Source organism: Hydra vulgaris, chromosome 03, assembly GCF_038396675.1.
Source record: "Hydra vulgaris chromosome 03, alternate assembly HydraT2T_AEP".
In the NCBI taxonomy this organism is placed as follows: Eukaryota; Metazoa; Cnidaria; class Hydrozoa; order Anthoathecata; family Hydridae; genus Hydra; species Hydra vulgaris.
The window spans coordinates 40,991,917-41,019,408 of record NC_088922.1 but is presented as its reverse complement, the minus strand read 5'-3'; the positions used below and the strand labels follow the sequence as shown (position 1 = coordinate 41,019,408).

Genomic DNA, 27,492 nt, shown 5'->3' with positions numbered 1-27,492 from the left:
ATTTTTAAAGCCCTTGAGCCAGCATCTTAACTTCTTGCTTAAAAGGTTTCCATTTTGGATGATTCCAAAAACCAGATTGAAGATTACCAAACAATCTTTGAGAATGTAAATTTAAAATATTTATATCTTATCTATGTTTATATCTTTCCGGTTTATTATAATTAGTAAATTGATAAAATACTTTTGGTATACCACAATATCGCTCAGCAAACTTTTCATAATGCCCATCAATATACCATAATACATCTGTTAAAATATTTATTGTGTTAAAATCCATATTTGAACTTATTTCTGAGAATGTCCATTTAAATTCACTCTTTTCGTTAAATTTTATTAATGAATTAAATAACTCATCTTTTTTATTGTGTGGATTTTTGAGTTCTGGAATTGTTCTTGTTGAAGGTCTTTTTTGAGCTTCAACCATTACATCAAAAGCATTTTCATTTGCATTTGTAACATTGCTTTCACTTTCATTTAAAATTGTATTGTTTATGTAAAATTTTACAAAATGACCAAATATAGCAACAAGCTGTTTTACTTTCATTCCTATAGAGAAAAAGTTAAGCAACTTATACTTTTTTATTATTTGTGCTATTACCATTTAATAGTTTTCACATACATTATATTTGTCTATCTTATTTTAGTGTATTTTAAAAACAGAGTGCTTAATGTTCTTAAAGAACAGAGCAATAATAAATTAAATTAATTTTTATATATATATATATATATATATATATATATATATATATATATATATATATATATATATAATACATACATATACATATATATATATATATATATATATATATATATATATATATATATATATACATATATATATATATATATATATATATATATATATACATATATATATATATATATATATATATATATATATATATATATATATATATATATATATATATATAAATATATATATATATATATATATATATATATATATATATATGTATATATATATATATATAAATATATATATATATATATATATATATATATATATATATATATATATATATATCATACAACCCTTGAACAGTTAATTCTTTATTGTCTAAACAAAATATTTTCCAGCACACAATTTTTTCTCCACAGTTGGAGTCATGTATGCAGCAATTCACAAGAGTATTTTCATATTTTGCCCTATCGCTCAACTTTTACTTTTTAAGTTTTTTAAAAAATGGAAAAAATAGGCAAAAAACAAATAATGGACAAAATCGTTTTATTTATTAAAATATGAGGCGGGCGGAGGCGGGAAACAACTTTGCAATTCAAAGGCGCCTAATCTTATGTCTTTTTTCAAACTCTTACATTTATTTTATTTAATGTCAATTTATTGTCTATTGATTAGTTTTTTTTAATACGAAAAACATGTAACTTTTTTTGTATAATTTTACAAATTGTTGAAAATTCGATATATATATAAAAATTATATATATATAATTTTTGCTATTATTTTATTATAATATTAACTATTAAATGCTCTTCACTTTACTCTTGGATCACTGTGTGATCAGTCCTCTTGGATCACTGCATACCCTGAGGTATCAAGTGATCCAAGAGGTTTTTAGTCCAATTATTAATCTGTTAACCAGTCTTGCACCCCATCTCCATCTTTTAGGCTGGTGTAGATGTATTTATAATACATTTTTTCTAGTTTAGGATGTTGAATGCTGGTTCTTCTTGATTCAATGCATGGATTTTGCTTGTGTCTCTCTTTTTATGACTAGGCAACTCATTCTATTATCTCCTAATGAGAGTACAGCTCTAAAATTCAGTTTTATGGTTTTAAGACCAGCTGGTAGTCAGGTTCCCTGAACTCTATCAGAAAGTGGTAGCTATCAGAAAAGCCTGTTCTATCAACAGCTGTAAAACATCAGAGTACTAACTGTGCTATGTTGCGCATGGGTGGTGTCCCTGTTTATACTTTTGGTGTGCATTGTCGGGGCCACATTTGGAGCCCTTTGTTACGCCTAAGGGTTTATTGATAGTAGTGAGGCAATTGCTTTGATATAAAATAGTATACTGAGTAATATCTGTGATTTAAGTCAAGTTCTTTAACAAACTTAAAAATGACTAAAGTACCAAAAACTATAAAATACAAAAAACCATTGTCATCACCAGGTTCTTTAAATCTATCATTCATTAATATTCTTGGTCTTCGAAGTAACTTTTCTTCTGTTGTGTCTTATCTCTTGCAAATTTCACTTGACCTACTTGCTCTTTGTGAGACTAATTTGAGTTTGGCTATCATCTTGTGATCTTAGTGTTGATGGTTATCTTACTTTAATTTGTAAAGACTCCAATAGTCACATGCTTGGTCAAAGCATTTACATTTGTAAGAGTTCATCCATTTGTCAGGAAACTAGGTTTGAATCTACTAACTATTTTTTTACGTGCTTTAGTTTACCACCACTTCACTCTATTGCCTTTCTCTTTGTTCTATGTCGCTCTCCTTCATCTCAAGACTGTACTCTTTTTGATGTTATTTCTGATCAAATACTCTTCTTCTTTAACTTGAGAAGTTACAGGATATGAAGTTTCTCAAGGTTCTATCCTTGGCCCTATACTCTTTTTAATTTACATTAACGATCTTCCAGAAATTCTCACATCTAAGATGGCTTTGTTTGCTGATGATACAACCATTACTCTTGTCTTGATAAGAAGCCAATACTCTCTGATTGCTTGGAGGGGACATTTGAGCTTGAAAAGGATCTCATCTGCTACAGCATGGGGCTCTCAGTGGCTGGTGAGCTCTGACTCAGATAAAACTCAGATAAAATTTTTTTCAGCTAATTGTTATTGCAGTAATCTAGATCTTTCTATATTTATGAGCGGTAGTGTATCCAATGAGTCATCTACCCTTCATCTTCTAGGATTAACTCTTCTGATCTTTTTAGGAAACCATATATCAAATCAATTGCAAAATTAGCAGCTGCTGAGGTTGCATCTCTTTATCATGCTCAACACTTTTGTACTCAGGATTCTATTCTGTATCTCTATAAATCTCAAATGCGTCCTTGTATGGAATACTGTTGCCATATCTGGGGCGTATCTTTCAATGATGCCCTTTCTTTTTTAGACTAGGTGCAAAAATGCATTGTAAACATAGTTGGACCTGCTCTTGCAGCCAACCTCCAACCATTATCACATTGCTGTAATGTTGCTTTTCTTCCTCTTTTTCCACAAATACTATAACGGGCACTGCTCTAAAGAGCTGACGTCTTTTGTGACATCTACTAAAATTCATTCTAGTGTTACTTGTCATTCAATTGATTCCTTTTTCTGTGAGTATTCCTAAGTGCTCTAAAAACTCTTTTTTGTTTAGTTTTTTTCCTCAAACATCATTTCTTTGGAGTTTGCTTCCTTCATCTTGCTTTTCTGATTCATATAGTTTGCAATCTTTTAAATCAATTGTCAATTGTTATCATGCTCTGTAAACTTCATCTTTTCTCTTCCAGTAACTTCCAACTCTAATAATGGTTGTTTGCAGCCTTGTTGGAAGTGAAGATGTTAAAAAAAATAATATTAAATAAAAACTTGTCATTATCAACTCTACCCTAACCTAAAAGTTTATTATGCAATAAAATCTTAAATAGTTTTTTTTTTATAAATTTTTTTAAGGAAACATTTAAAAATATTTTTATTTTAATTGTTATCCCAAGATCTTTCTATTTTTAGTTCCTATTGAAAGTAAAGTTATTGCCAAAGAGCGTGATGCTGGCATGTATCGTCTCTCTGCATACTATACAGCTAAAAATGTAGTTGATCTACCAATTATATTTCTTCCACAGTTTTTTATTTATACAGTTACATACTGGATAACTGGACTTAATCGTTCTCCTATATTTCTACTGGGGCTTTTTAATAACCTGTTAATTACTTTAACAGCACAAGTAATTTTTTTAGAAAATTTGTGTTTTTTTTAATTTCAAATTCATGGCAAAAATTTTTAATTTTTAATTTATATTTGCTTTATGTATTTTGCACTTTGAGTTATTATATTTTACATTTACATGGCATAGTTAAATGCATTATATAAATTATTTATGTTTAATTTTTTAGTCTTTAGGACTCATAATTGGTGCAAGCATTCAAAATCTTAGAAAAGCTCATATTGTTGCAATAACTGTTCTGATTTGCTCCATGCTTTCTGCAGGTTTTTATACAAAAAGATTACCAAGTTGGCTATCATGGTTTAAATATATATCTCAATTGACTTATATATACAACGTCTTTGTAAGATTGGAGTTTCAATACTCTGTAAAACTGTTTGAGTATGTTTATACTATTTCTTAATTTTATTATTTGATAATTAGTTGTTGGTACCATCATCATCATCATCATCATCATCATCATCATCATCATCATCATCATCATCATCATCATCATCATCATCATCATCATCATCATCATCATCATCATCATCATTATCATTATCAAATTATCATGATCAAATCATCATCATTACCATCATCATCAAATCATTATCATTAAATTATCATGATCAAATCATCACCATCATCAAATCATTAAAATTATCATCAAATCATCATCGTCAAGTCATCGACATCATTTTCATCAAATCATCATCATTTAGTCATCATCATCATCATTAAATCATTAACATCATCATCAAATCATCATTATTAAGTCATTAAGTCATCTTCATCAAATCGTCATCATCAAATCATCAACTTCATTATTTAGAGTTACTCTTATAAATTATTTTTTTTTTAACTTTTATAACCTTTTCCTAGTATTTTTTTGTATCATATTTCTGAAATATTTTCAGTATCATATTTTTGAAATATTTTCAGTATCATATTTTTGAAATATTTTCAGTATCATATTTCTGAAATATTTTCAGTATCATATTTCTGAAAATAAAATTTTTAGTTTTAGAATTCTGCATCATGAAATTTTTTGAATTAAAATGATTTTTAAAAAATGTTCTACACTATCTTTTAGGAATTAGGAACATTTTTTTTTTTTTTACTGTCCATCTTGAATTTTTACTCCCCAGTAAAAATCTCATACTAAATTATGAATTTCAAGTGCACTGTGGCCATATAGAGATTTTTAGATATACAACATTTTAATTCTGAAATTTGAAATTTTTCCTAATACTAGTAAACAACTGGGGTTTATACTTGATTGGGGTTGGGTTTGATAATGGGGCTGGGGTCAGGTTTATGACCAGGGCTGCATAAATAATTATACATCCTAAAGTATTTTTTTTATTCAAAATTCATGTTATATTTTGTATATATAAAAAAAACATACTGAGACTTTTTAGTCACTGTGTAATAAGACAATTATCATAAATTATTCATAAAATGAATTCCACGTCAACCGGCAAAGCCAGGTTAACAGCGGCCGCTGCAGCCGCTCTTGACCCAACTTGCGTATTGATAGTGGATACAGTGATAAGAGACACCATGGCAACAATATTCGCAAGCAAAGCATTCAACGAAAACTACAAAAACCTTGTCGCTGAAATGCTCAAAGTGGCGTTAATCTCTGTGCTCACTCCGATAATTAAATTGAACAAAGAAATCAAGGCAAAACTCACTGCCCAAAGCGACAATCTCAACAAGAAATTGGAAGACAAGAAATCTGTTACCTATGCCTTAAAACTCAAAGGAAACGCACCGGAAACAGTCAAATACAGAAACGAAATAATAAACATTGTCACCACCGAAAACAAAGACAGGATCGTTCCTTTAATGTCATTGTGGTTGGTCTACCCAAAACCGAGAACAAAGACGACAAGACAAGCATCACAGAGTTCATTAAGGCTTGTGGTCTTGAAAGCTTCACAATCAAACAAGCACAATGCCTAAATACAAATAAAAAAAAACTGTTCATAACTTTAATATTATTCAAGTCTCTCTTGCAAATGAAAGGGAACAAACCGTTGTTTTAAATCACTGCAATCACCATTAACTACCACAATTTAACAGAGTTTTCTCACGAGAAGACAGGACTCCAGCTCAGCAAGCAGCGTTCAATGAAACTCGAGCTAGACTTAAAAAGAAAAACTGAAAGATGATGGGATTCTCGACAAACCGTTTCGGAATGTCATCCACAAAAGAATCGGTCAAATATGCTGAATTGAGTCTCAAAGCCAAACAAGTAAAAGAATATATGTTCGTCTCAGCAACAACAGCTCCCAACAAATATTGACAAAGCAATATAGCAGCTACAACAAGCACCGCTCAAGAGAACTCGTCCGCCTAAAAAAAACACCCAAATAACACCCAGCATTCCTGTAATAAATAAGAATAATCTGTCTCCTGTAAATCTCCGCTTTTGGGCCAACAATCTATGCTCATTAAATAAAAATAAACGCGACAAAACTATAGCCCATTTACACAAATTAGACGTTAAAAAAACACTACACATTTTATTCTTCACTGAAACTTGGTACAATAGAACAAGTGACATGGTTATACCAGGCTATCAAATTCATTGAAGAGAAAGAGGCGGAAGAGGAGGTGGCGTGGCCATTTATATACAAGAAGAAATAATTACACTAGAAACCAATTTTGCACAACTAAACTCAGACTTCATTGAACAAATGTGGCACATTATTAAGCTTGGCAACAACTCAATTCTTCTTGGATGTATATATCAACTACACAACCTAAATGACGAAAATGTTAAAAACTGTATAGCATCTATCAAAGCTTCCAAAGCTGCTGCCCAAAGGTTAGAGTGTGATTTCATTCTAATATATGGTGACTTTAATTTTAGCAACACATTTTATGAGTATATTGAGATTGGCTGCGGTGTGGCAACAACAGCGCACGTGTTAAATGAATGACCAGGATACATGAGATTTCAAGATTGCTTAAATAAATATCTACTCACACTATTGATCACCATTAAAACATATCGTAACAACAGATTATCAGAGCCAAACAGTACTCTTGACCTAGTAATTACGGACAAACCAGATCTTTTGATAGAAATAAATGAGGAAGACTCATTTGGGGACACTCCTATAGGACAATCTCACACTCTAATCACGGGCTAATGGTTCTGAATGGCACAATAGACATGGCAATGATTATGCAACAAAAATGCTACATCTAGGGCAGAGCCGACTACACTAATTTCTCACTAAAATTAAGTTCAACCAATTGGAACAGCTTATTTTAAAACTACTCAGCTAATGAATCTTACAATCTATTCCTAGAAGTGTACAACGAACTAACAATAGAACTCATTCCGTGGACTACCTTATCCTTCAACCCTTCAAGAAGAAACACAAACCATGGATAACAGGCGAAGTTTTAAAAGCTATTAGAACAAAGCAAGAACTTTGGAATAAATATATCGCCTCTGGTCGCCATACACATAGAGAGCTCAGAGACAAGCACAAAGAAGGATGTAGAAATGTAACCAAAACTTTGAGAATAGTTGTGTTAGATTATGAAGAGAACCTAGCTAATTTATTTAAAAACGACCCTAAGAAGCTACACGCACATATCAAAAACAAAACCAACTTAAAATATGTATTCAACTTTATAGAAACAACTGATGGAACAATTTCAACAGATCTTCAAATTATTTGCACAGCTCTGAACAATTATCTCCAATCGGTATTTGACAACAAGCCAGATGGACTTGGGCCGGATTTAGAACCTCGAACTGACAAACTTTAAATGTATATTAGATGAGAATATCTTTTTAATCAATGATATCCATGTTCGACTTGCAAACCTAGACAGATCTAAAGCTTTCAATGTTGATAACACTCACCCTTGTGTACTCAAACACTGCGCAGAAGCTTTCGCATCGCCTCAAACGTTAATTTAAAAAAAAATCCTTCTCAACCAGCAATGTACCAGACCTGTGGAGGAAATCCAACATCACGCCCCTTTTCAATAAAGGAAGCAAACTAAAAGCATCAAATTATAGACCAGTTTCTCTTACATCAATACCATGCAAAATATTCGAGAGCATATTACATGAAAAAATAATGCTACACTGTAACTTAAATGGTTTAATAAGCATAGCACAACATGGATTCGTTCAAAGAAAAAACTGTTTAATTAATCTCCTCAAAACTTGCAACTTCCTCACAGAAGCCGCACACAAAAATTATCCAGTTGATGTGATTTACACTGATTTTGCAAAAGGATTTGATAAAGTTCCACACAATCGTCTATTGAGCAAATTGAAAGCATAAGGCATCAACAAGAAAGCATTCATGTGGATAAATGCTTGGCTCATCAATAGACAACAGCGTGTTGTCATTGATACTTATTCAACTGCTGAAATATTCACATCAGATTGGAAAAAACTCACAAGTGGCTTCCTCAAGGAAGCGTCCTCGGTTCAAGGTCTATGCAGATGATTGTAAACTTATGTACATCATAAAATTGAATGAAGATATGCTAGCTTTACAATCAGATATTGATCAAGCCATAAAATGGTCTCACAAATGGTTGATATTCTTTAATGTGGAAAAATGCAAAACAATGCATGTATGTCGAGGTAACAGAAAATCTAATCAAGTCTATTCAATGACAAACACAGAAGGCACTCGTCGTAACCTGGAAGAAATTGAAACTGAATGAGACCTAGGTGTTCTGATATCAAATGACCTTAAAGTCCGTGCCCAAGTGGAGTCTACAGTCTCAGTAGCCAATTACAAATTAGGCCTACTCAAAGAAGCATTCCGAAGCAGAAGCATTCACCTCTGGCAAATGCTTTACATCACATACGTGCGCCCACACCTGAAATTTGCTATTCAAACATGGTCTCCTCACCTAAAAAAAGATATCAGTATGATTAAAAGAGTTCAGCGCAGAGCAACAAAAGTTTCCTCAATCAAACATCTCCCATATGAGCAACGCTTAAATATATATTTAGAATGACAACACTGGAAGAGAGAAGAGCCAGAGGAGATCTTATTGAACAGTTTAAATTGTAAATAAAATTGATGATGTTAATTTTTTTGTTCCTCAAAGCATCTCCTACAACGCATATAGCAGGAGAAGTCATAATAAACAGCTACACAGACAAATTGTTAACGATTGCGAAGAGCGACATCACTTTTTTACTAATCGTGTCACACTGTCCTGGAATATGCTACCACAGGAAGCAATCGACTTCTGTCCTGGAATATGCTACCACAAAAAGCACAGTTAACTTATTCAAAAGTTTCCTATCATGATGGACAACTTGTCTCATCGACAATTTGCCCTACACATTAAAAAGTATAGAGATGCCTGGTGTTGCATCTCTTTGCCCATATACTTTATAATTAATGATTGACTAATTTACAGTATTATTAAATTTTGTAAAAGCATAAAAAGTTATTCTTGATTGTAAATTTATTGATTCTAAATAAAATCAAATTCAAATTCATATATATGCATATACAAATATCATTATGATCAACATAATTATCATAACCATCATTACCATCATCATCATCATCATCATCATCATCATCATCATCATCATCATCATCATCATCATCATCATCATCATCATCATCATCATCATCATCATCATCATCATTGTCATCATCATCATCATCGTCATCATCATCATCACCATCCTCATCATCATCATCATCACCATCATCATCACCATCATCATCATTATCCTCATCATCATCATCATCATCATCATCATCATCATCATCATCATCATCATCATCATCTTCTCTTTTGGCAAATACTACACCATATAAATACTAAAGTTTATATAAATATGAAAGGATGTTGTATGCTAGCATCTAAGTAAATAGCAAACATATGTTTATATCCATAATATGTATGCATAAAGTGCATCTCAGAAGCTTTTATTCCTTCTGGACTAAAAGTTTGGAAGCTACTCTTCAAGTCAAACCTCATTTAGCTCCATATTTTTCACCATCTTGAGCAGTTACTATATTAATCATTTATTTCATCTTTTTTACAAGAACATCTCTTTTAAGAACAAATGTCTTTTTATTATTGCAAGAAGCCAATGTAAAAAGGTCCTGTCTGATATTAAGCTCTGTTATTTGCAGTTTACTAAATCTTGTATCTTATATCAGATGTTAGGTTCTAGAGACTTTTGGTTAGCCTTTAACGATGTCATTAACTAAAGTAAATCTAACATTTAATCTTATTAATTATATAATATTTAATTTAAAAAAAAATTCTAAATAAGTGGTTCCAATTTTTCAAAACTCTAGAAAACACTTTGATCTCTCCAACTATCCTACAAATAGTCTTCACTCTGTTATTAGTTTCTTTATATAAAGGTTTTGAGATTATTAAATTATTTCTTACTAATTGCAGTAATAAATTTATTCTTGAAGGCTTACACTCTTCTTTATTTCAAGTAACTTCAAGGGTACCGCAAGGTATGTTGTGGTATCCTTAAATCTTTGCTCCTGCATTGTTTCTTATCTAGAATATCAATCTTCATGAAAATTTAACATCTAAAATGATTCTATTTGTTGATGACTTAACTTTATACTCTTGTCTTGACAAAAAATCTTTACTATTTGATTGTTTGGAACGAGCAGCTGATTTTTAATCTGATCTCTCTTCTGTAACAGCCTAAGACTTGATGTGGTTTATGGATTTAAATTCTGGACATAAAATCTGCAATTTTTGTTAGACAGCAAAACTCATTTATTTACTGCAAAAAAGTATTGCAATAATGTTGGAATTCCTATATTGATGAATAACAACCCTCTTACTCTCAGACAAAGTCTAAAAGCACATTATAAATGTAATGTGGTCGTGGTGTAGTGGTAGAGCGCTCGCATCATAAGTAAGGTTTGCGTTTCGGAGTTATACAGTTGAGAGAGGGTTATAACCACAATTAAGTAGCCTCCTTGTCTGCAGTGGCGTTTTCAGCCTTGGGGAGGTGAATTAGCATAAAAAATAATAAAAAATTAGACCTGCTTTATCTGCCAAACTTGAGCCACTCTCCCATTATTGTAAGGTTGCATTTCTTTCTTTTTTCTACAAATAAAATCATGGGGACGACTGAATAAGCGCGAATTTCATAAGTGCGAAGTAGCATAAGTGCAAATAGTGTAAGTGCGAATTGTCATAAGTGCGCCAAACAAATTTGCAAACATTGGCATAAGTGCAAACTGGCATAATTGCAAAGCAGTTACAGAAACTGGCATAAGTGCGAATTGGCATAAGTGCAAACTGGCATAAGTGCAAAGCAGTTGCAAAAACTGACATAAGTGCGAGTCAGCATAAATGTGAACTGGCATAAGTGCGCCAAATAAATATGCAAACATTGGCATAAGTGTGAACTGTTATAAGTGCGAAATACCAATTTGCACTTATGCCAATATTAGCAATTTTATTCGACACACTTATGCCAATTCGCACTTATTCAAATGTTTGCAAATTCTTTTGGCGCACTTATGCCAATTCGCACATATGCCAGTTCACAATTATGTCAGTTTTTGCAATGCTTTGCACTTATGCCAATTTACACTTATGCCAATTTGCGCTTATTCAGCCTCCCGCAATCGTGTTCAATGCTCAAATAAGCTATTATCTCTATTACGATAAACCAAAACTCATTCTTGCTTGTAACTAAATAACTTTTTAGTAACTAAATATTTTTTTCAGTAACTAAATAAACTAAATAATTTTTTTTTAGTAACTAAATAAACTTTTAGTAAACTAAATAAAGTTTGAAATTATTTCACTTTTGTTTCAAATGTGCAGTAAGTTCTTTTTAAAGTTCTACAAATCAAAAAGAAAAGTCTGCCAAACTTATTTAAAGGTGAATATACAAAGGCAATGGAATCATTCTGAAAACAAGCAAATGATTTGCTTTTATTGCCTGATGAAATACAATAAAAAGTCACAGCTAGGACTCTGAGCAAGCTCTAAAAGATTTGGTGAAACAGTTGAACCCAGGGTAGCCAAGCTCCATAAATATTTCCCTTCTGCTATATCTCAATCTTGCTGCACAAATCTTTATTTCAAAAAATTAAGTTTTCTTAATTTTATTTATATTAAAAGATATCATAAACAAAAGATACCTATTTTTAAATACACAAATCGTTAAGCAACTAGTGTTGCTATGCAACTAATGTTACTATGCAACTAATATTAGGGGCTGTTCAAATAATACATTTTTAGAGACCCCTCCTCTGCTATATGACAATTTGAGAACTTCCAATATTCTCTGACATAATTAGCATCCCACTCTGCTCCAAACTGCTTTAACTGTGCATATTTTTCACTGTTTGTATTCAGCTATAATTTCAAATATATCAATCACTTTGCTGGACCAAATTTGTGAAAGAACTTCACCAGCTGGAAAAATTTGCCTTCTCTATAACTTTCTCTTTTGTTTCTTCTCTTGAATTAAGATGGCTTATAGAATGATTAAATGGAAGTTCAATTCCTGCAAGGTCATGGCTTAGCAGAGCCATTTTTCTCTCTACCTTGTTAAAGGCACTTCTGCCAGGAGCATTGGTTTCCACAAACATACCAATAAGGTCATGCTCTTTAAAATAAGTCTTGGTGTAATGCATAGTTTTTTCATATTTTGGATTTTCATCTGACCCACCATCAACAGTTATAATCATGACTGGTTTGCTAATTTCATCTTCAGTAAATAAGCTGCTTTTAAATGCAGGGAAATGGTTGATTCTGTTCATGTCTTTTGACTAAGTGACTAAGTCTTTTTTCATGTATCATGTTTTTCACTTTTGAATGCTATGTATGTTGGGCTATAGATTATGTGACTGCTTGTTTTTTCATACAATTTTTTTTGATTTCTATGACTGCAATTACTGAAAGAATAAGTTTGTGTTAAGGAGCAATTACAAAATCATGATCAGCTAAAGTCACGTTATACTCCATATGCATCATGATTGGTGCTTATTAGTTTGCAGATTTTGTGCTGCCATGATATTTATGCTAAGAGTTTAGTGCTCTTATAAACCTAACAGGTGCCGTTTTGACATATCTTTTTCATTCTGTGCCCAATGATCTGCTTGGAAAAATCTTAACTCCTGATCTGGATAGATTGTTTCTATGCTTTTTCAATTCTTCAACCAACTTATCTAATGTTTTTACAGTTCAAGTAATTTCAGTTCTTCTCCTATATCAGAAGCAGGCTCTTTCATGGCATCATCTACAATTTTTTTAATTAAACTGTCCTGATCACAGGCTAGCGGTTGACTTTTTGATACTGTATTTTTAATTCCACACAACTCTTTTATAATATGCGGATCCTAAGTTTCTATTGATTTTTTTTCTTTTTAGTCTAGTTGCTGTTTGACATTCAGTGGCTTTTTGACAAAGTACAAGATCTCAGTTTTTTTCTATCAGAAAGTTCTGCTTTTGCCCTAATATATAGTAGTCCTCTTGTGACATAAATATCTTTGTAAAGTAAAAGTTTCATTCTTTATCTGATCTTGTAGTGGCACTTGTCTTTGTAAAACTTTTAACAAATTGGAGTTTTCTTGTAATTCTTTTTCACTGTCTTCACTTGCTGTAATTGATAGGATTGCATCAGTTATGTCATCAAAAGTGATTATAGATTTGACCACAAGCTTTTTTGGTGTATTGTTTGATAATTTTGACCAGTAGGAAAAAATGCCAGCTTTATTTTGGAGTTTAATTTGTTTTCAATTTTTTTACAACTTCTACATTTATTTAAGGTAATGTTTTGCTTTTTGTTTTTATCTCAGACCAAATTTTATTTTTCATTTTATGAGAATTTTACTTTGATTTTTTTGCGAATGCTTTTAAATATCCTTCATAAATAGATTTGTGAAGTTGTTCCTTTTCACTAGACATTTTTATTCTATAACAACATTGACAAAAAAATTTATTTTCCTACCAACCAATCAGTTAAAAACAAGTATGAAGTAAAAATAATGTTAATAATAGCATTATTATTACTAAAAATCTTTAACATCCTAACTACTAACTACTAATAAAGTAATTAGACTAATTATTTGCAATAAAGTGACACAAAATGTTAAAAGTAATAATAATAACATTGAAAATAATAGTACTGCAAAACTAAAAAAAAATAATTTATTGATCCAAGAATAATATCAATTATGTATTATATTTTAAGATCTAATTTTAAGCAACTATTTATACTTAAATTTTTAGTCTATTGATATAAATACTAGAGTTTCTGTTATGTGTGGAATTACCACAAAAGTAATTGGTAACATCTGGCGTAAGTTTGAATAAATCTATTCCAATCATTTAAAAAGAAAAATTTTTTGTTAAATGACAGTTAAATAAAAAATGCTTACTATTTGTGAAGTTGTTGCATATCACTTCTATTAAAATCAATTGTTTTTATCAATTTTTTTTGAAATCAGTATTATATATAAATACCCCCAAGTTTGCAATTTAAACTGATTTAATTACGCACTGATAAAAAGTTTAATTAAAATGTTTTTTGTTATGTCACAACTGTTACATCAAATGTTACGAGACACTGTGTAAAACCACCCCCCTCCCCCATGTGATATTTGGTGACACCTTCCAATATCCCCTCCCTCCCTAAGACTATCATGCATATTTGAACAGCCCTTTAGCAGCAACAAAAGTAAAAAAAAAAATTATATTTAGAATGAAATGAAATTAACTTGTGTTGAATGTTTTTAGATAATTGAAAATAGGAATTTGTCATCCGTGCTCAAAAAAATCAGCAAAAAACAAGCTTAACAGATTTCTGCTGGTTTATTAAAAAAACTTACTATTAAAAATGGAAAGGAGTATAAATTCTCACTTGCAACACCCTTTGCTGTCTGATGCTAAGCTCCATTATTCTCAGTTCACTAATTTTTGTATCTTATCTCAGAAGTTCGGCTCTAGAGAATTTTAAAAAATCTTCAACAGCCTCATTAACAAGTGTAGGTTTAACATTTTGTCTCTCATTCATGGGATTGATCTTATTAGCTCTCCCAAGGAAAAGGCAGAACTATTTGCAAAGAACTTTTCTTTTAATTCATCTTTTGAGTCTCATGGCCGTTCACTATTGTTAGACATTCAAATCAGTCCAGCTTCCGTTGCTAAAGTCATATCTCAATTAAACTCTTCTATGACTTGTGGTCTAGACATCATTCCTGTCACAGTCTTACAAAATTGTTCTCCAGAACTCTCATCAACTCTCTCTAAACTAATTAATAAATTCTTGATTGAGTCTTGTTTTCCTGATTGCTGGAAAATGGCATCTGTTGTTCTAAATTTCAAAAACTCAGGAGAACATTTTGACCCCTTCAAGTATTGTCCGATCAGTCTTCTTTCTGTTATTAGCAAGGTCTTTGAGCATTTGATCTATTTTATCACATCTCATCTTGAGTCAAATAACTTACTGTCATACAATCAATACAGTTTTTGATCCTCTTGGTCCACAGCTGACCTGCTAACTGCTGTGAAAGATTTTGTTGTGCATTAGATGGAGGTGGTGACGGTAGAGCTGTTGCTCTTGACATATCTAAAGCTTTTGACAAAGTTTGGGATGTTGGTCTTCTCCATATGCTAGCTTCATATGGTATATCTGGAAAAGTTTTTGAGATAATCAAATTGTTTCTTTCTAACCACTTTATTAAAGCCATTCTCAAAGGCTAACACACTTCTTTATTTCCTGTAACTTCTGGGGTACCTCAAGGTTCTATCCTTGGTCCTGTTTTGTTTCTTAGCTACAATAATGATTTTCCAACATTTTTACATCTTTTTACATTTAAATTTTGAAGTAGTTTTTTTTGCAAGTAACTTGTGACTTTATACTGCTGTTTTGACAAAAAGTTTTTTCTTTTTGACTGTTCTAAACAGGCATCTTAAATTTGATCTTACTTCTCCAAAAGATTGGGGCTCACAGTAGCTTGTTAATTTTAACTCCAACAAAACTCAGTTATTTACTGCAAACAACTAATACAGTACAGTCGACATTCCTATATTAATGACTCTCTCACTGACAGTAAACGACCGGGGCTTTGGCTGGGGCTAGGTTTGATAACACATAGCCACGACCGCAGATGAGTTTATGATCATTGCTGCATTAATATTGATAGATCCTATAAAAATCTTATTTTTAATTGAAATTTATGATATGAGTTATAATTAAAAACAATACTTTTATAGGATCTTTCAATATAAATGCAACCCGGTCATAAACCCGGCCGGGGCTGCATTAAAATTGATAGATCCTATAAAATATTGTTTTTAAATAAAATTCATATCATAAATTTTAATTAAAGATAACATTTTTATAGGATCTATCAATATTAATGTAGCCCTGATCATAAATCTGGCCCTGGTCATGGCTATGTGTTATCAAACCTAGCCCCGGCCAAAGCCCCTGTCGTTTACTACTCACTGAGTCCTCTTCTTTATGCCTTCTTGGATTATCGTTTACTACTGACCTTTCATGTAAACCATATATACAATTGATTGCTAAATTAGCATCTGCTAAGGTTGCTTCTCTTTATCGTGCTTGCCATTTTCTCTCTCCTGATTCCATTCTCTACCTCTACAAATCTCTTATTTGTCCCTGTATGGAATACTGTTGTCATATTTGGACTGGTTCTCCTAATGATGCTCTTTCTTTTCTAGACATGGTCCAAAAATGCATTGTAAATATAGTTGGACTCGCTCTATCTGCTAAGCTTGAGCCTCTTTCCCATCATTGTAAAGTTGGATTTCTTTCTCTTTTCTACAAATGCTATCATTGTTGCTGCTCAAAGGAGTTATTGCATCTAGTTCTATCAACTAAAATTCATTCTTGTTGGACTTATCATTCAGCTAAGTCTCATTCATTAATTGTATCTGACCCCTTTTTTATCTGCACTTCAAACCTTTGGAAATCTGTCCCATTTTTATGTATTTTTGACTCATACAACTGACAACTTTTTAAGTCTTTTGTCAACCATTTCATTGGTCAATCTCTATTCTTTTTTTCCTAGTAACTCCCAACTTAATTGTGGTTGCTTGCAGCCTTGTTTGGAGTGAATCTGAATTAAAAAAAAACGATTAAATTCCCTCTCCAGATTTGCATATCTTTGAACATAAAAAAAAGATGCTTTAATAAAAAATATTATCTGGTTTGATAAATATATCTGGACCGGGGCCACGTTTGTGATTGGGGCTGCATGAACATTTATACATTTTAGAGTTGTTTTTTTTAATTCAAAATTCATGTTATATTTTGTATATATATGCATATATAAACATTATTATGACCAACATGATCATCATAATAATCCTTATTATCATCATCATCATTATCATTATTGTCATCATCATGATCATCATCATCAACAGCATAAAAGAGGAAGGCTAAAACCTGATGATGATGATCATCATCATTATCATCATCATCAGGCTTTAGTCATCCTCTATTATGCTGTTTCTCAAATATAAACAATCTAGAGCATTTTTTTTTCTTAATTAAAGCTCATCCATACAATATGTAAGGCACTCTCTCTTCAAGTTTTCTTACTTTTACTACCATTTTCTACTGAAGCTGCTACCTCTCTACATGCTGATACCTAAAATACTTTTTAGGTAGATCTTTTCTAACAAACAATGTTTGATACAACGTTTTTTCTAATCTATCTAAGATTATGCCTCCTTTTCTTTTCTTGCTAGAGTCACACCACACATCTATCTGATCATCTTCTCTTTTGGTAAATACTACACCATATAAATACCAAAGTTTATATAACAATGAAAGAATTTGTATGCCATCATCTAAATAAAATGCAAACATATTTATATCCATAATATGTATGCATAAAGCTCATTTGTGGAAGTGGAATATTCCTTCTGGAATAAAGTTAAGCCTCATTCTATTCCTCATTTTTCACCATCTTGAGCAGTTGCTTTATTAATCATTTATTTCTTCTTTTTTACAAGAACATCTCTCTTAAGAGCAAATGTGCTTTTATTATTCCAAGAAGCCCATGTAAAAAAGTCCTGTGTGATGTTAAGCTCTGTTATTCTCATTTTACTTAATCTTTTATCTTTTCTCAGATGTTAGGTTCTAGAGACTTTCGGTTAGTATTCCTATATTGACAAATAACAACTCTCTTACTCTCAGACAAAGTCTAAAAGCACATTATAAATGTAATAAGACCTGCTTAAGAATATGATAAAGATAAGAATCTGCCAAGCTTGAGCCACTCTCTCATTGTCGTAAGGTTGCATTTCTTTCTTTTTTCTACAAATACAATCATGGGCAATGCTCAAATGAGCTACCATTGATATCAACGATAAACCAAAATTTATTCTTGCTTGGCTTTTTATTCAACAAGTTGCATCCTTTTACTGTGTCTGTGCTTTCATGCTAAAAAAAAAAATTGTGTTTTAATATCCTTTACATATGATGAAAGAATTCGAACTGTATGCCAGAGACATGATTCCAAACTATCACTATTATGGAAGTTTTTATAATTAAAGCTCACCTGAATATTTAGCTCAACAAATCATCATTGTTTCTAGAATACTGAGTAAACAGACTTCAGAAGCAGCTCACAAAAACATGAACTGAATAGCAAAGCAGCCTCAGTTTTGAAACAAAATGTGAAGTTGCAATGAACAATAGCTGTCATATTCCAGTATGAGAAATTGAGTAAATCATTGTAAAACTAAAATTGACTGTAGTACTGTAAATTGTTAAACTAAAATTTTTTAATAAGTTTACTTTTATAACTGATTTTGCACATTTGGATAAAATGAGAAATTATCTTTAGTTATAAATTATAAAACAATTTTTGATCAATAATAGAAAGTTAAATGATGAATAAGAACTTCCAAACAATGCATTTGAATCAAAAATGTTACTAAAGGAACCCACCTTAAATGTAAAAACTAGAAAATGTCTTTTCTCTGTTTATTCTCAAAGATTTTGACTGCATTATATGATAGGTAACTGATTCTAAAATAGTATAGTATATACACGAAAGATGCGCAAATCATCCAATAAGGAGTGGATAAAGATTTATTTTCAACATGGATCACCTCATAAGGAGATATATATTAGAAAAAAAACTTCAGAACTAATATGATGTAGATTTAAAAACCTTTATTTGACCACAGTGAGTAAAAAGCTCAAATTAAATTTGCAACTCATTTTTTTTTTAATTTTCTTTGCAACTCTCTCAAACAGTAAAACAAGAAGCTGCGCAGAGAAACAGGAATGTCAGAGACACAGGGTGGAGTTACCACTAGTCGCCTACCACATGCCACTAGTTAAGCAAACAAATTTTAACAAAAAAAAATTTTTAAATAACAGTTTTAAATATTCAGTGGAGTAATGATAAAAAAATCTCCCACTTGCTAAATGTCAATGAAACACTGCTGAGTGATTGCATAAAAAGCTGTGGTAATTTATTACCACATTTTTGGACAAATTTTTCCACTATTTTGGGACAAGTCAATCCACTAAATTATTTTATATGCATATAAAATAAAAACTCATAACTGAAAAACGAGACTGGATTTAAAGACACACAGCTCCTTTAAGGTAAAACAAAAAGGAAAAATGTTTTAAAAAGTATTTTTATTCTATTTTTTAAATATTTTATTTTTATATTTCATAGAAAAATTAATGAAAAGATATTCAAAACAAGAAGAGATGTATATGTATGAATTTTATTTAAATTAAAGAAATTTTGGTAAAAAGTTCACTTATGACCACTTTAAAACTGAGATCTAAAAGATGCAGAATTATCTGCAAGATATTTAAACGTGCTGAGAGTGAATCCTAGTAACAGGGAGATTAAGAAAGTGGAGAAAAGGCTAAAAAAAGACCAGTGCAAACGATAAGAAGCTCAAACCCATGTTTGACCATAGATACATAGTTTCTCAATGACAAGCAGCTAAAACATTCAACTGCACTTGAACAACTGTACAACTCAGCAATGCATTAGTAAAATAATAAAAACAAAGGTAAAAATTAAACCAAGAAAAAAATGATGATTCTAAAAAGTTCGAACTAGCAAAAAAGAGGTTGCTAAAACTGAAAGCACTTTATTGTGTCAAATTCAAAAATCGTAAACCAGTTATTGGCGTTGAGTCTTATATAACATAAAATTGCTCCAATATCGATGGAAATGGTAAATTTTGTACTAGCAATGTAAAATCTACTCCATCTGCAGTTAAATATCAAACAAAACAAAAATCTCAAAAAAAAAATTACTTTTATGGACTATTTTTACTGAAAATGGGATTTCTCATCCTTATTTTGCGCCTAGTGGACTGGCTATAAATCAAGAAATCTAGTTTGTTGTGCTATAAAAACCGACTACAAGTTTGCGGACAACCAGCAAACATCGATGATTGCTACATGGCATTATTGTTGATATATTTTTATATATAGTGTGTACGTATATTTTATGGGGAATATATAAAAGAAAGATATATATGACTGATATGAATCTCTAGTGTTTGTGTATTATTTAATGATATAACAATGGCTCTATGTAGGATTAGTATGATGTCCAAATTGATGTTAGACGATCCAGATAATGCTGAAGCCTGGATTAGATGCTTTTCAGCCTCTGCTCGATCAATAAAGTTGAAAGACACAATAAATGGTGAGCACAGAGTGACAGATTTATTTTTATCCAGAGCAGGAATTGCACTCATGGTTTATCCAGAAGAGTTAGAAGAAATGATGTTTAGTGACATTAAAGTTGCTATTATGTCCCATTTAAGACCTCAGAAGCGACTAATAATTGCTGAAAGAGTTAGGTTCTTAGCCATAAAACAACAAAGTAATGAAAAAGTTGTATCATACGCACAAAGATTAAGGTAGGCAGCACGTTTTTGTAATTTTGAGAAATTAGGAAGAGATGGACAAACCGCAGAAGATGATCTGATTCAAATGAGACTAATTGATGGACTTCAATCTTCTGACCAAAGAGTTAAAGCTCTGGAAATGCTACAGAATGGAGAATCACTTAAATTAGGAGTATATGTAGACTTCATAAGACAGATTGAAGAAATGCATTTATTTAATATGCACAACAGTATTGAGGATATGGAAACCCTGTCAGTTAGCTATATGGGCAAAAATAAAGAAAAATCATATAAATGCAAATACTTTGGGCTTCAACACCTACCACGAAAATGTCCAGCATTTGGAAAAAATTGCAATAAATGTGGGAAGTTGAACTACTTTTAAAATGTTTGTAAATCCATTATCAAATATGAAAAAAAAGTAGATGAAGTAGAGACCGATGGGGCAAGTGTTTAATCTGTTAACATGAGCAACTCAAACTCAGTAACTAATGTTAAAATAAATGATTGCACGATAAAAATGCAAGTTGACACTGGAAGTCAGGTCACTATTATACCATGAAACTTTTGGGAATTAATTTATAAACCTAAATTGCAAAAATGTTACCTTCATCTCAAACAATTTGATGGCACAATTAAAGTTTTAGGGGAATTTGAGGCAACATTAGAAACCAAAACTAAAATAAATATTTTACGTATTATTGTTGCAGATTGTATAAAGAATCATGGTTTGATTGGGATGGACATATTAAAAACAAATGCAACTAATTTAGTTAACAGTGTAGAACCTGTTGTTAGTGGGCGCTTAGTAAATTATAAAGCAAATATTATAATAAGAAATGGTATGCAACCAAGTTATTTTGAATCTTGACCTCTTCCAATTCATATACAACCATTAGTAATAGAGAAGCTCAATGAAATGATTCAACAAGGATTGCTCATAAGAGTTCCACCTGGCAGAAGCAAATGGGCTTCACCACTTGTTGTTGTGAGAAAACAAGACAGGGATTTATGTATATGTGCAGATTATAAAATAGGAGTTAACCAAAAGATTTGTTTAGATTCATACCCAATTCCTAATATTGAAAATGTTTCTCATAAGATGGCAGGAATGAAGTATTTTGCCAAAATTGATCTTAAGGGAGTATATCACCAAATTAAGATGGACAAAGATGCACAGGATATAACTACAATAAATACACCTATCGGATTGTTAAGATGGACATGTTTGCCTTTTGGAATAAAAACTGCAAGTGCTATATTTCAAAGAGCAATTGAATCTACTGTTGGGGACATTATTCCTAATATGATCATATTTCAAGATGATATATGTGTTGGAGGTAAAAACACGAATTAACTAAAATGTAATTTGATGAAAATTTTAAACAAATTGAAGGAATCAGGGGTGATTATAAATAAAAGTAAATCAGTAATAAAAACTAAAAGCCTTTTATTTTTAGGATATGAACTGTCTGAGAAGGGAGTTACTCCAGATCGTAGTTTAGTTAACAAAATACTCCAAATCAGTCCTCCCAATGATAAAAAAGAACTTGAATCGTTTATTGGATTAGTTAATTTTTATGGTCGACATATTGAAAGATATGCTGAAAAGATTTTACCTTTAAATAAATTGAGGAGAAAAGGAGTTACATTTGAATGGAAAAAAGAACAATGAGTTTGATTTGCTAAAGAAGAACCTATCTGAAGACCCTGAGGTAAGTATTTATGACATTAATAAAGATCTTGAATTACTATACTATCACAAAATGGTCACCCTGTTCTTTTTCTTTCACAATCTTTGTCTGATGCAGAAACAAGATATTCTAACATAGAGAGAGAAGCACTGGCCATAGTGTGGTCCACACACAGAGCTAGACATTTTCTGATTGGTAGAAGATTTAAGCTTATATCAGACCACAGACCTTTTGAGTTCATATTTGATTGTAACAAAGAACTTCCCAAAGTGCCTTCGGCAAGAATTTTAAGGTGGGCTTTGCAAATGATGGTCTTTGACTATGACATTAGCTATGTAAAAGGAGAGAGCATTCCTCATGCAGATTCATTATCACGATTGTCTTTTCTTTTGCAAGATGAAGAGGATATTCAAGAGACTTTTATACACTTAGTTGAGTCAGAAATTGTAAACCTTGAACAGATTAGGAATGAAACAGAAAATGATAGACTATTGATAGACATTAAAGACAGAATTAATAAAAATAATTGGAGCAGGTGCACTGTGGCAAAAAGACCTTATAAATCGAACAACCATAAACTAACTATTGAGAAAGGAATTCTTTGTAATGTTGACCTTATTGTACCTCCAAAGACATTAAGAAGGAGATTTATTCAATCAGTTCATGATGACATACATTTTGGAATTATGCAAACTCGATGTAGATTAAAATTAGAAGCATGGTGGCCTGGTCATTGTCAAGATGGAGAAGAATATGTAAAAAATTGTGAAAAATGCACTGAGATAAAAATAAAAATTAAAAAACAATACATACATAGCCTAATGAAAATAAACCTTGGTGTAGAGTTCATATGGATCATGCCTTTGTAAAGAATGTTGGATTATTTTTGATTTTAGTGGATGTCTTCTCTGGATGGCCTGAAGTTATAAAAGTTAGTAATCGGGAAGCTCTCACAATTAAGACAGCACTACAAAGCGTTTTTTCTAGAAATGGTGTTCCTAAAGTTTTGGTATCAGATAATGTTGCAGAATTTCATGATACTGCTCTATGCCAATGACTGAAGAAAATAGGATGTCTACCATATAAGACCCCACCATATCACCCACAATCTAATGGGTTAGGTGAAAGAATGGTAGGGACAGTCAAGATGGGTTTAAAAGTTTACTCGACTGACAAAGGTTTAGTAAGCGGTTATCTAAGTCGTATGTTACTTAGTTATAGAACAATACCTTATGCAGGGAGATCGAAAAGTCCATCTGAGTTGATGGGGAGGCAGTTGAGATCTCCTCTCACCACGAGTTTTGAGACTGGAGCACCGTTATGGTATCGCCAGAAGCCAGATTCGAAGCCAGAGCCAGCAGCCTTTATTTCTCAGGCTGGCCAAAACACGGCAATCATTATAAGAGACAATTTTGGCACATTGCGACCAATTAAATAGGCGACCTATTGACACTTATGGAGGGGATGATGGTCATTTTAACGAAAAACTTTGTCCCATTGACAGATTGAAACCTGATACATGTAAAGTCTCTCTTCCCGATGAAGAACACGTTACAAAATGTCGAAGAAGTACTCGATCAACCAGAGGTCAAATGCCAATACATTTCAGGGATTTTATGCCGTAAAAACCGACTACAAGTTTGCGGACGACCAGCAAACATCGATGATTACTACGTGGCATTATTGTTGATGTATTTTTATATATAATGTGTACGTATATTTTTTGGGGAATATATAAAAGAAAGATATATATGACTGATATGAATCTCTAGTGTTTGTGTATTATTTAACGATATAACATAGTTAAACAAATGTATTAAGAGACTCATCGATAAGGATCATTCAGATAGTGCATATGTATTCTGGCTCAGTTTAGCATCATCTCACTATGCAAAAACACAAATTACGTGCTTGAGCAAGAAGAAAGTGCATTATCTTGAGAAAACGGATAACCCTGCAAACTTTTCAGAATGTTGTCCTTTCGAAAATTTTTAGAGTATTTTGAAAGGCCTTTTCTAAAAAAATAATTAGTATGCAGAAAATTATAAAAAATTATGTTATAGGATCAAGTTTAGCCTTAATAAATTCGGTATTGAGCTCATACAGAGCTTAGCTCAGTCTATACTAGGCCTTGTTGATAAAGTCAGAAGAAATGGTTTAATTAAAAATAACTAAATATATAGATAAAAACTAGAATGAAAATATTTTCTAAAACAATTTTTCTTTTTGTTTTACCTTATACTTTAAAGGTCTCGTTTTTCAGTTGTCACGTAATGTTGTATATGCAGTCGTTTTATATCTTTTTTTTTTTTAGATGTTCACCAAAGTCCATTTTTCAACAATGCACTTCGAACAGCACTTACATTTCTGGTAACGATATAATGATAAAAACCAAAAATATTGATTTAAATGTAACACAATCATTTTTGGTGATCATCGGAATTATTGTTATACTTAAGATTTTATTTTACTTTGTTTTAAAGTATTTAAACAAGCCTAGCTAAATGGTTGTAAAATAAACTTCGGTTTGAGATTTAAAAAAGTATTATAGTAATTACATTATTCTAAATGGTATTCGATGGTAAATGTATTTTGTAATTGCAGTTTAATTATTTAAGACTGGTATTTTGTAATTGCAATTTAATTATACAAGAATACTTATTGTTCTTAGAGTGTTTAAAACCACTCTAAAACCACTCCGCAGTTATTGCCACTCTGATCAGTTATAAAATTTTAAGTTTATCTAGATTATTAAACAATATACTATGCATAGTGCGCTTATGCAGATTTGAGAGGTAAAAAATTAGGGATATAAGCTTATACTTAGATGAAGGGAATCATTGTCGTTTTTAGATAATGCGACTCCTCTTGCTTTTTTAGGCTGTCAAAGAAGACACCAGTTCTTAATAATAAATTGAAGATTATGAATAGAGGGTCTTTAACTATATCAAACATTGTTTTAAGGCCAAATTTTTATTTGTTTTTAGTATGTCCAAGGCTGTTCGAACTTCACTTGAAATATTTCATTCTCTTAATGGGGAGAGTTATTTTCAAAAAAGACTTAAATTTCTAATTTAAAAGTCTTTTTTTGAAGATTTCTTTGGTAAAAACTGTTAAATTTTTATAAGTGTTTATAAATCTCAAAATATTTCAATAATAAACTTAATAGTAAAATAACTTATAATCAAAAACTTTCCAACCATTTTCTCATCCAATGTATTGTTTTAAAATTTCCCTCAGTTGAATACATAGTTACTAAAATAAAATTTAATTGTTAATAAATATAATACAAACAAATAAAATAATATTAATTAACAAATATATGCACTAAATAAAGGTGGGTTTAACAACTTGTATAAATATTATTGGTATTACAGTGGGCATTTGTTTTAAACATCTATAATTTTTTTGTTAAACATGCAAACATAATTAATAACGTAGCTGAAGTATATAAAATAATTTTTATATTTTCATTTGCATAAAAGGTTGAAATTTCAATAACTAACGTTATCCATCAAAAATATTACGTTTTGCATTTAAAAGTGATAGATTTAAAAATATAATTGCTATAAACTTTTAAAAACTTCTTTTTGTGAAAAAATACACGAAATGCAGAAAAGTGATTCTTGATTATTAAAAATATCTCATTTTTATTCCATAAAAATGAGATATTTTTATGGAATAAAAATGAGATATTTTTAAATTAAAAAAAAATGTAAATATTTATCTAACAAGAAATGATAGACCTTTTACTTTTTTTTAATTAGAAGATAAAAACGTTCATAAAAAAAACTACTATTATTTTAAAATTTGCGAATTTTTATACTTTTTATGCGGAAATTTTTTTTTTTTTTTGATTAATTCGTGACTTCTTCACTAGGGTGCATTGAAAAACAGAATTTTTAAAAAATTGTCTTGTAATAGCTCTAAATATATGCAATATAATAAAATATCACTGGATTAACAAAAAATTTCGAAAAAAAATATTTTTAGAGGTGCCCCAAGTCCCTTGAACATTTATAGGACCCCTAATATTCTGGGAAAAAAAATTCTTCAAAATTAGGTCAACCTGGTACTCGAAAGAAGTGAAATTTTATAAAAAGTTCGAAAATAATAACTGTTTTATAGAAAAATATATCGAAAAAAAATATTATTGAAAAAGTTGTAAAAATGCAATTTTTTACTTTTAGTTAAAAAACCATAATTTCTATGCAATTAAATTCAAAATAATAATTTTTACATGAAACAAATATTATTTTTAACCTTTTTATAAAATTGCGCTTCTTTTGAGTACCAGATTGATCTACTTTTGTAGAACTTTTTTTTCAAAAATATTATGGACCCTGTTAATGTTCAATTGACTTGGAGCACCTCTAAAAATATTTTTTATTCCAAAAATTTTTTAAATTCAGTGGTAATTTATTATATCGCATATATTTAAAGCTACTACTAGACAGTTATGAAAAGTTTCTGTTTTTCAATGCACCTTGTTGCTCACTTTTACATTAAGCAATAATATATTGTCTAACTTACTGGATTTTATTGGACGAAAAATAAAGCCGCTTTTTTTGTTTATAATATTTAACATAGTCCGCCATTTGTAAAAAGGTAAAAGCTAAAGCCGATGTGCAGAATGAAAGTTAAAAATGTTTAGAGCATCAAAAGATTCTAATAAGTCAAAAATAATTTAAAAACACGTTTTAATTATTATAAATAATGTTAAAAATAACTATATAGTACTATATAAACAATTATATAGGCCCTGAGTGGCCTAAATTGTTAGCTAGATGCGTCTTGGAAGTGCATTGCGGGGTTTTTTATTTTTTATTTTTTTTTATTTTAGGTGCCCCAAGAAGTCCTAACGGTCTTGTCACAGAGCACCGCGGAAATGCATTTAACCAGGAAGTTCACGCCTCCTTCCTTACCGTGACGCGAAAATATGTCCAGAGCTCGTTTCGAACCTGGATCTCCTGCTTATAAAGCAAGCGTTCTAACCA

The 27,492-nt window shown here is 30.9% G+C and overlaps 1 protein-coding gene across 1 annotated transcript in view; it reads left to right on the top strand.

Annotated features, from left to right (window-relative positions):
- The window catches only part of LOC100201429 (uncharacterized), a 94,599-nt gene extending 69,411 nt beyond the window's left edge, over window positions 1-25,188 (top strand). The window contains exons 13-15 of the mRNA XM_065793232.1: window positions 3,709-3,923; window positions 4,093-4,304; window positions 24,810-25,188. Of these exons, the coding sequence (XP_065649304.1) occupies window positions 3,709-3,923; window positions 4,093-4,304; window positions 24,810-24,999 (617 nt within the window). The 3' untranslated portion in view covers window positions 25,000-25,188. The remainder of the gene's footprint in view (window positions 1-3,708; window positions 3,924-4,092; window positions 4,305-24,809) is intronic.
- The last annotated feature ends 2,304 nt before the right edge of the window (window positions 25,189-27,492 follow it).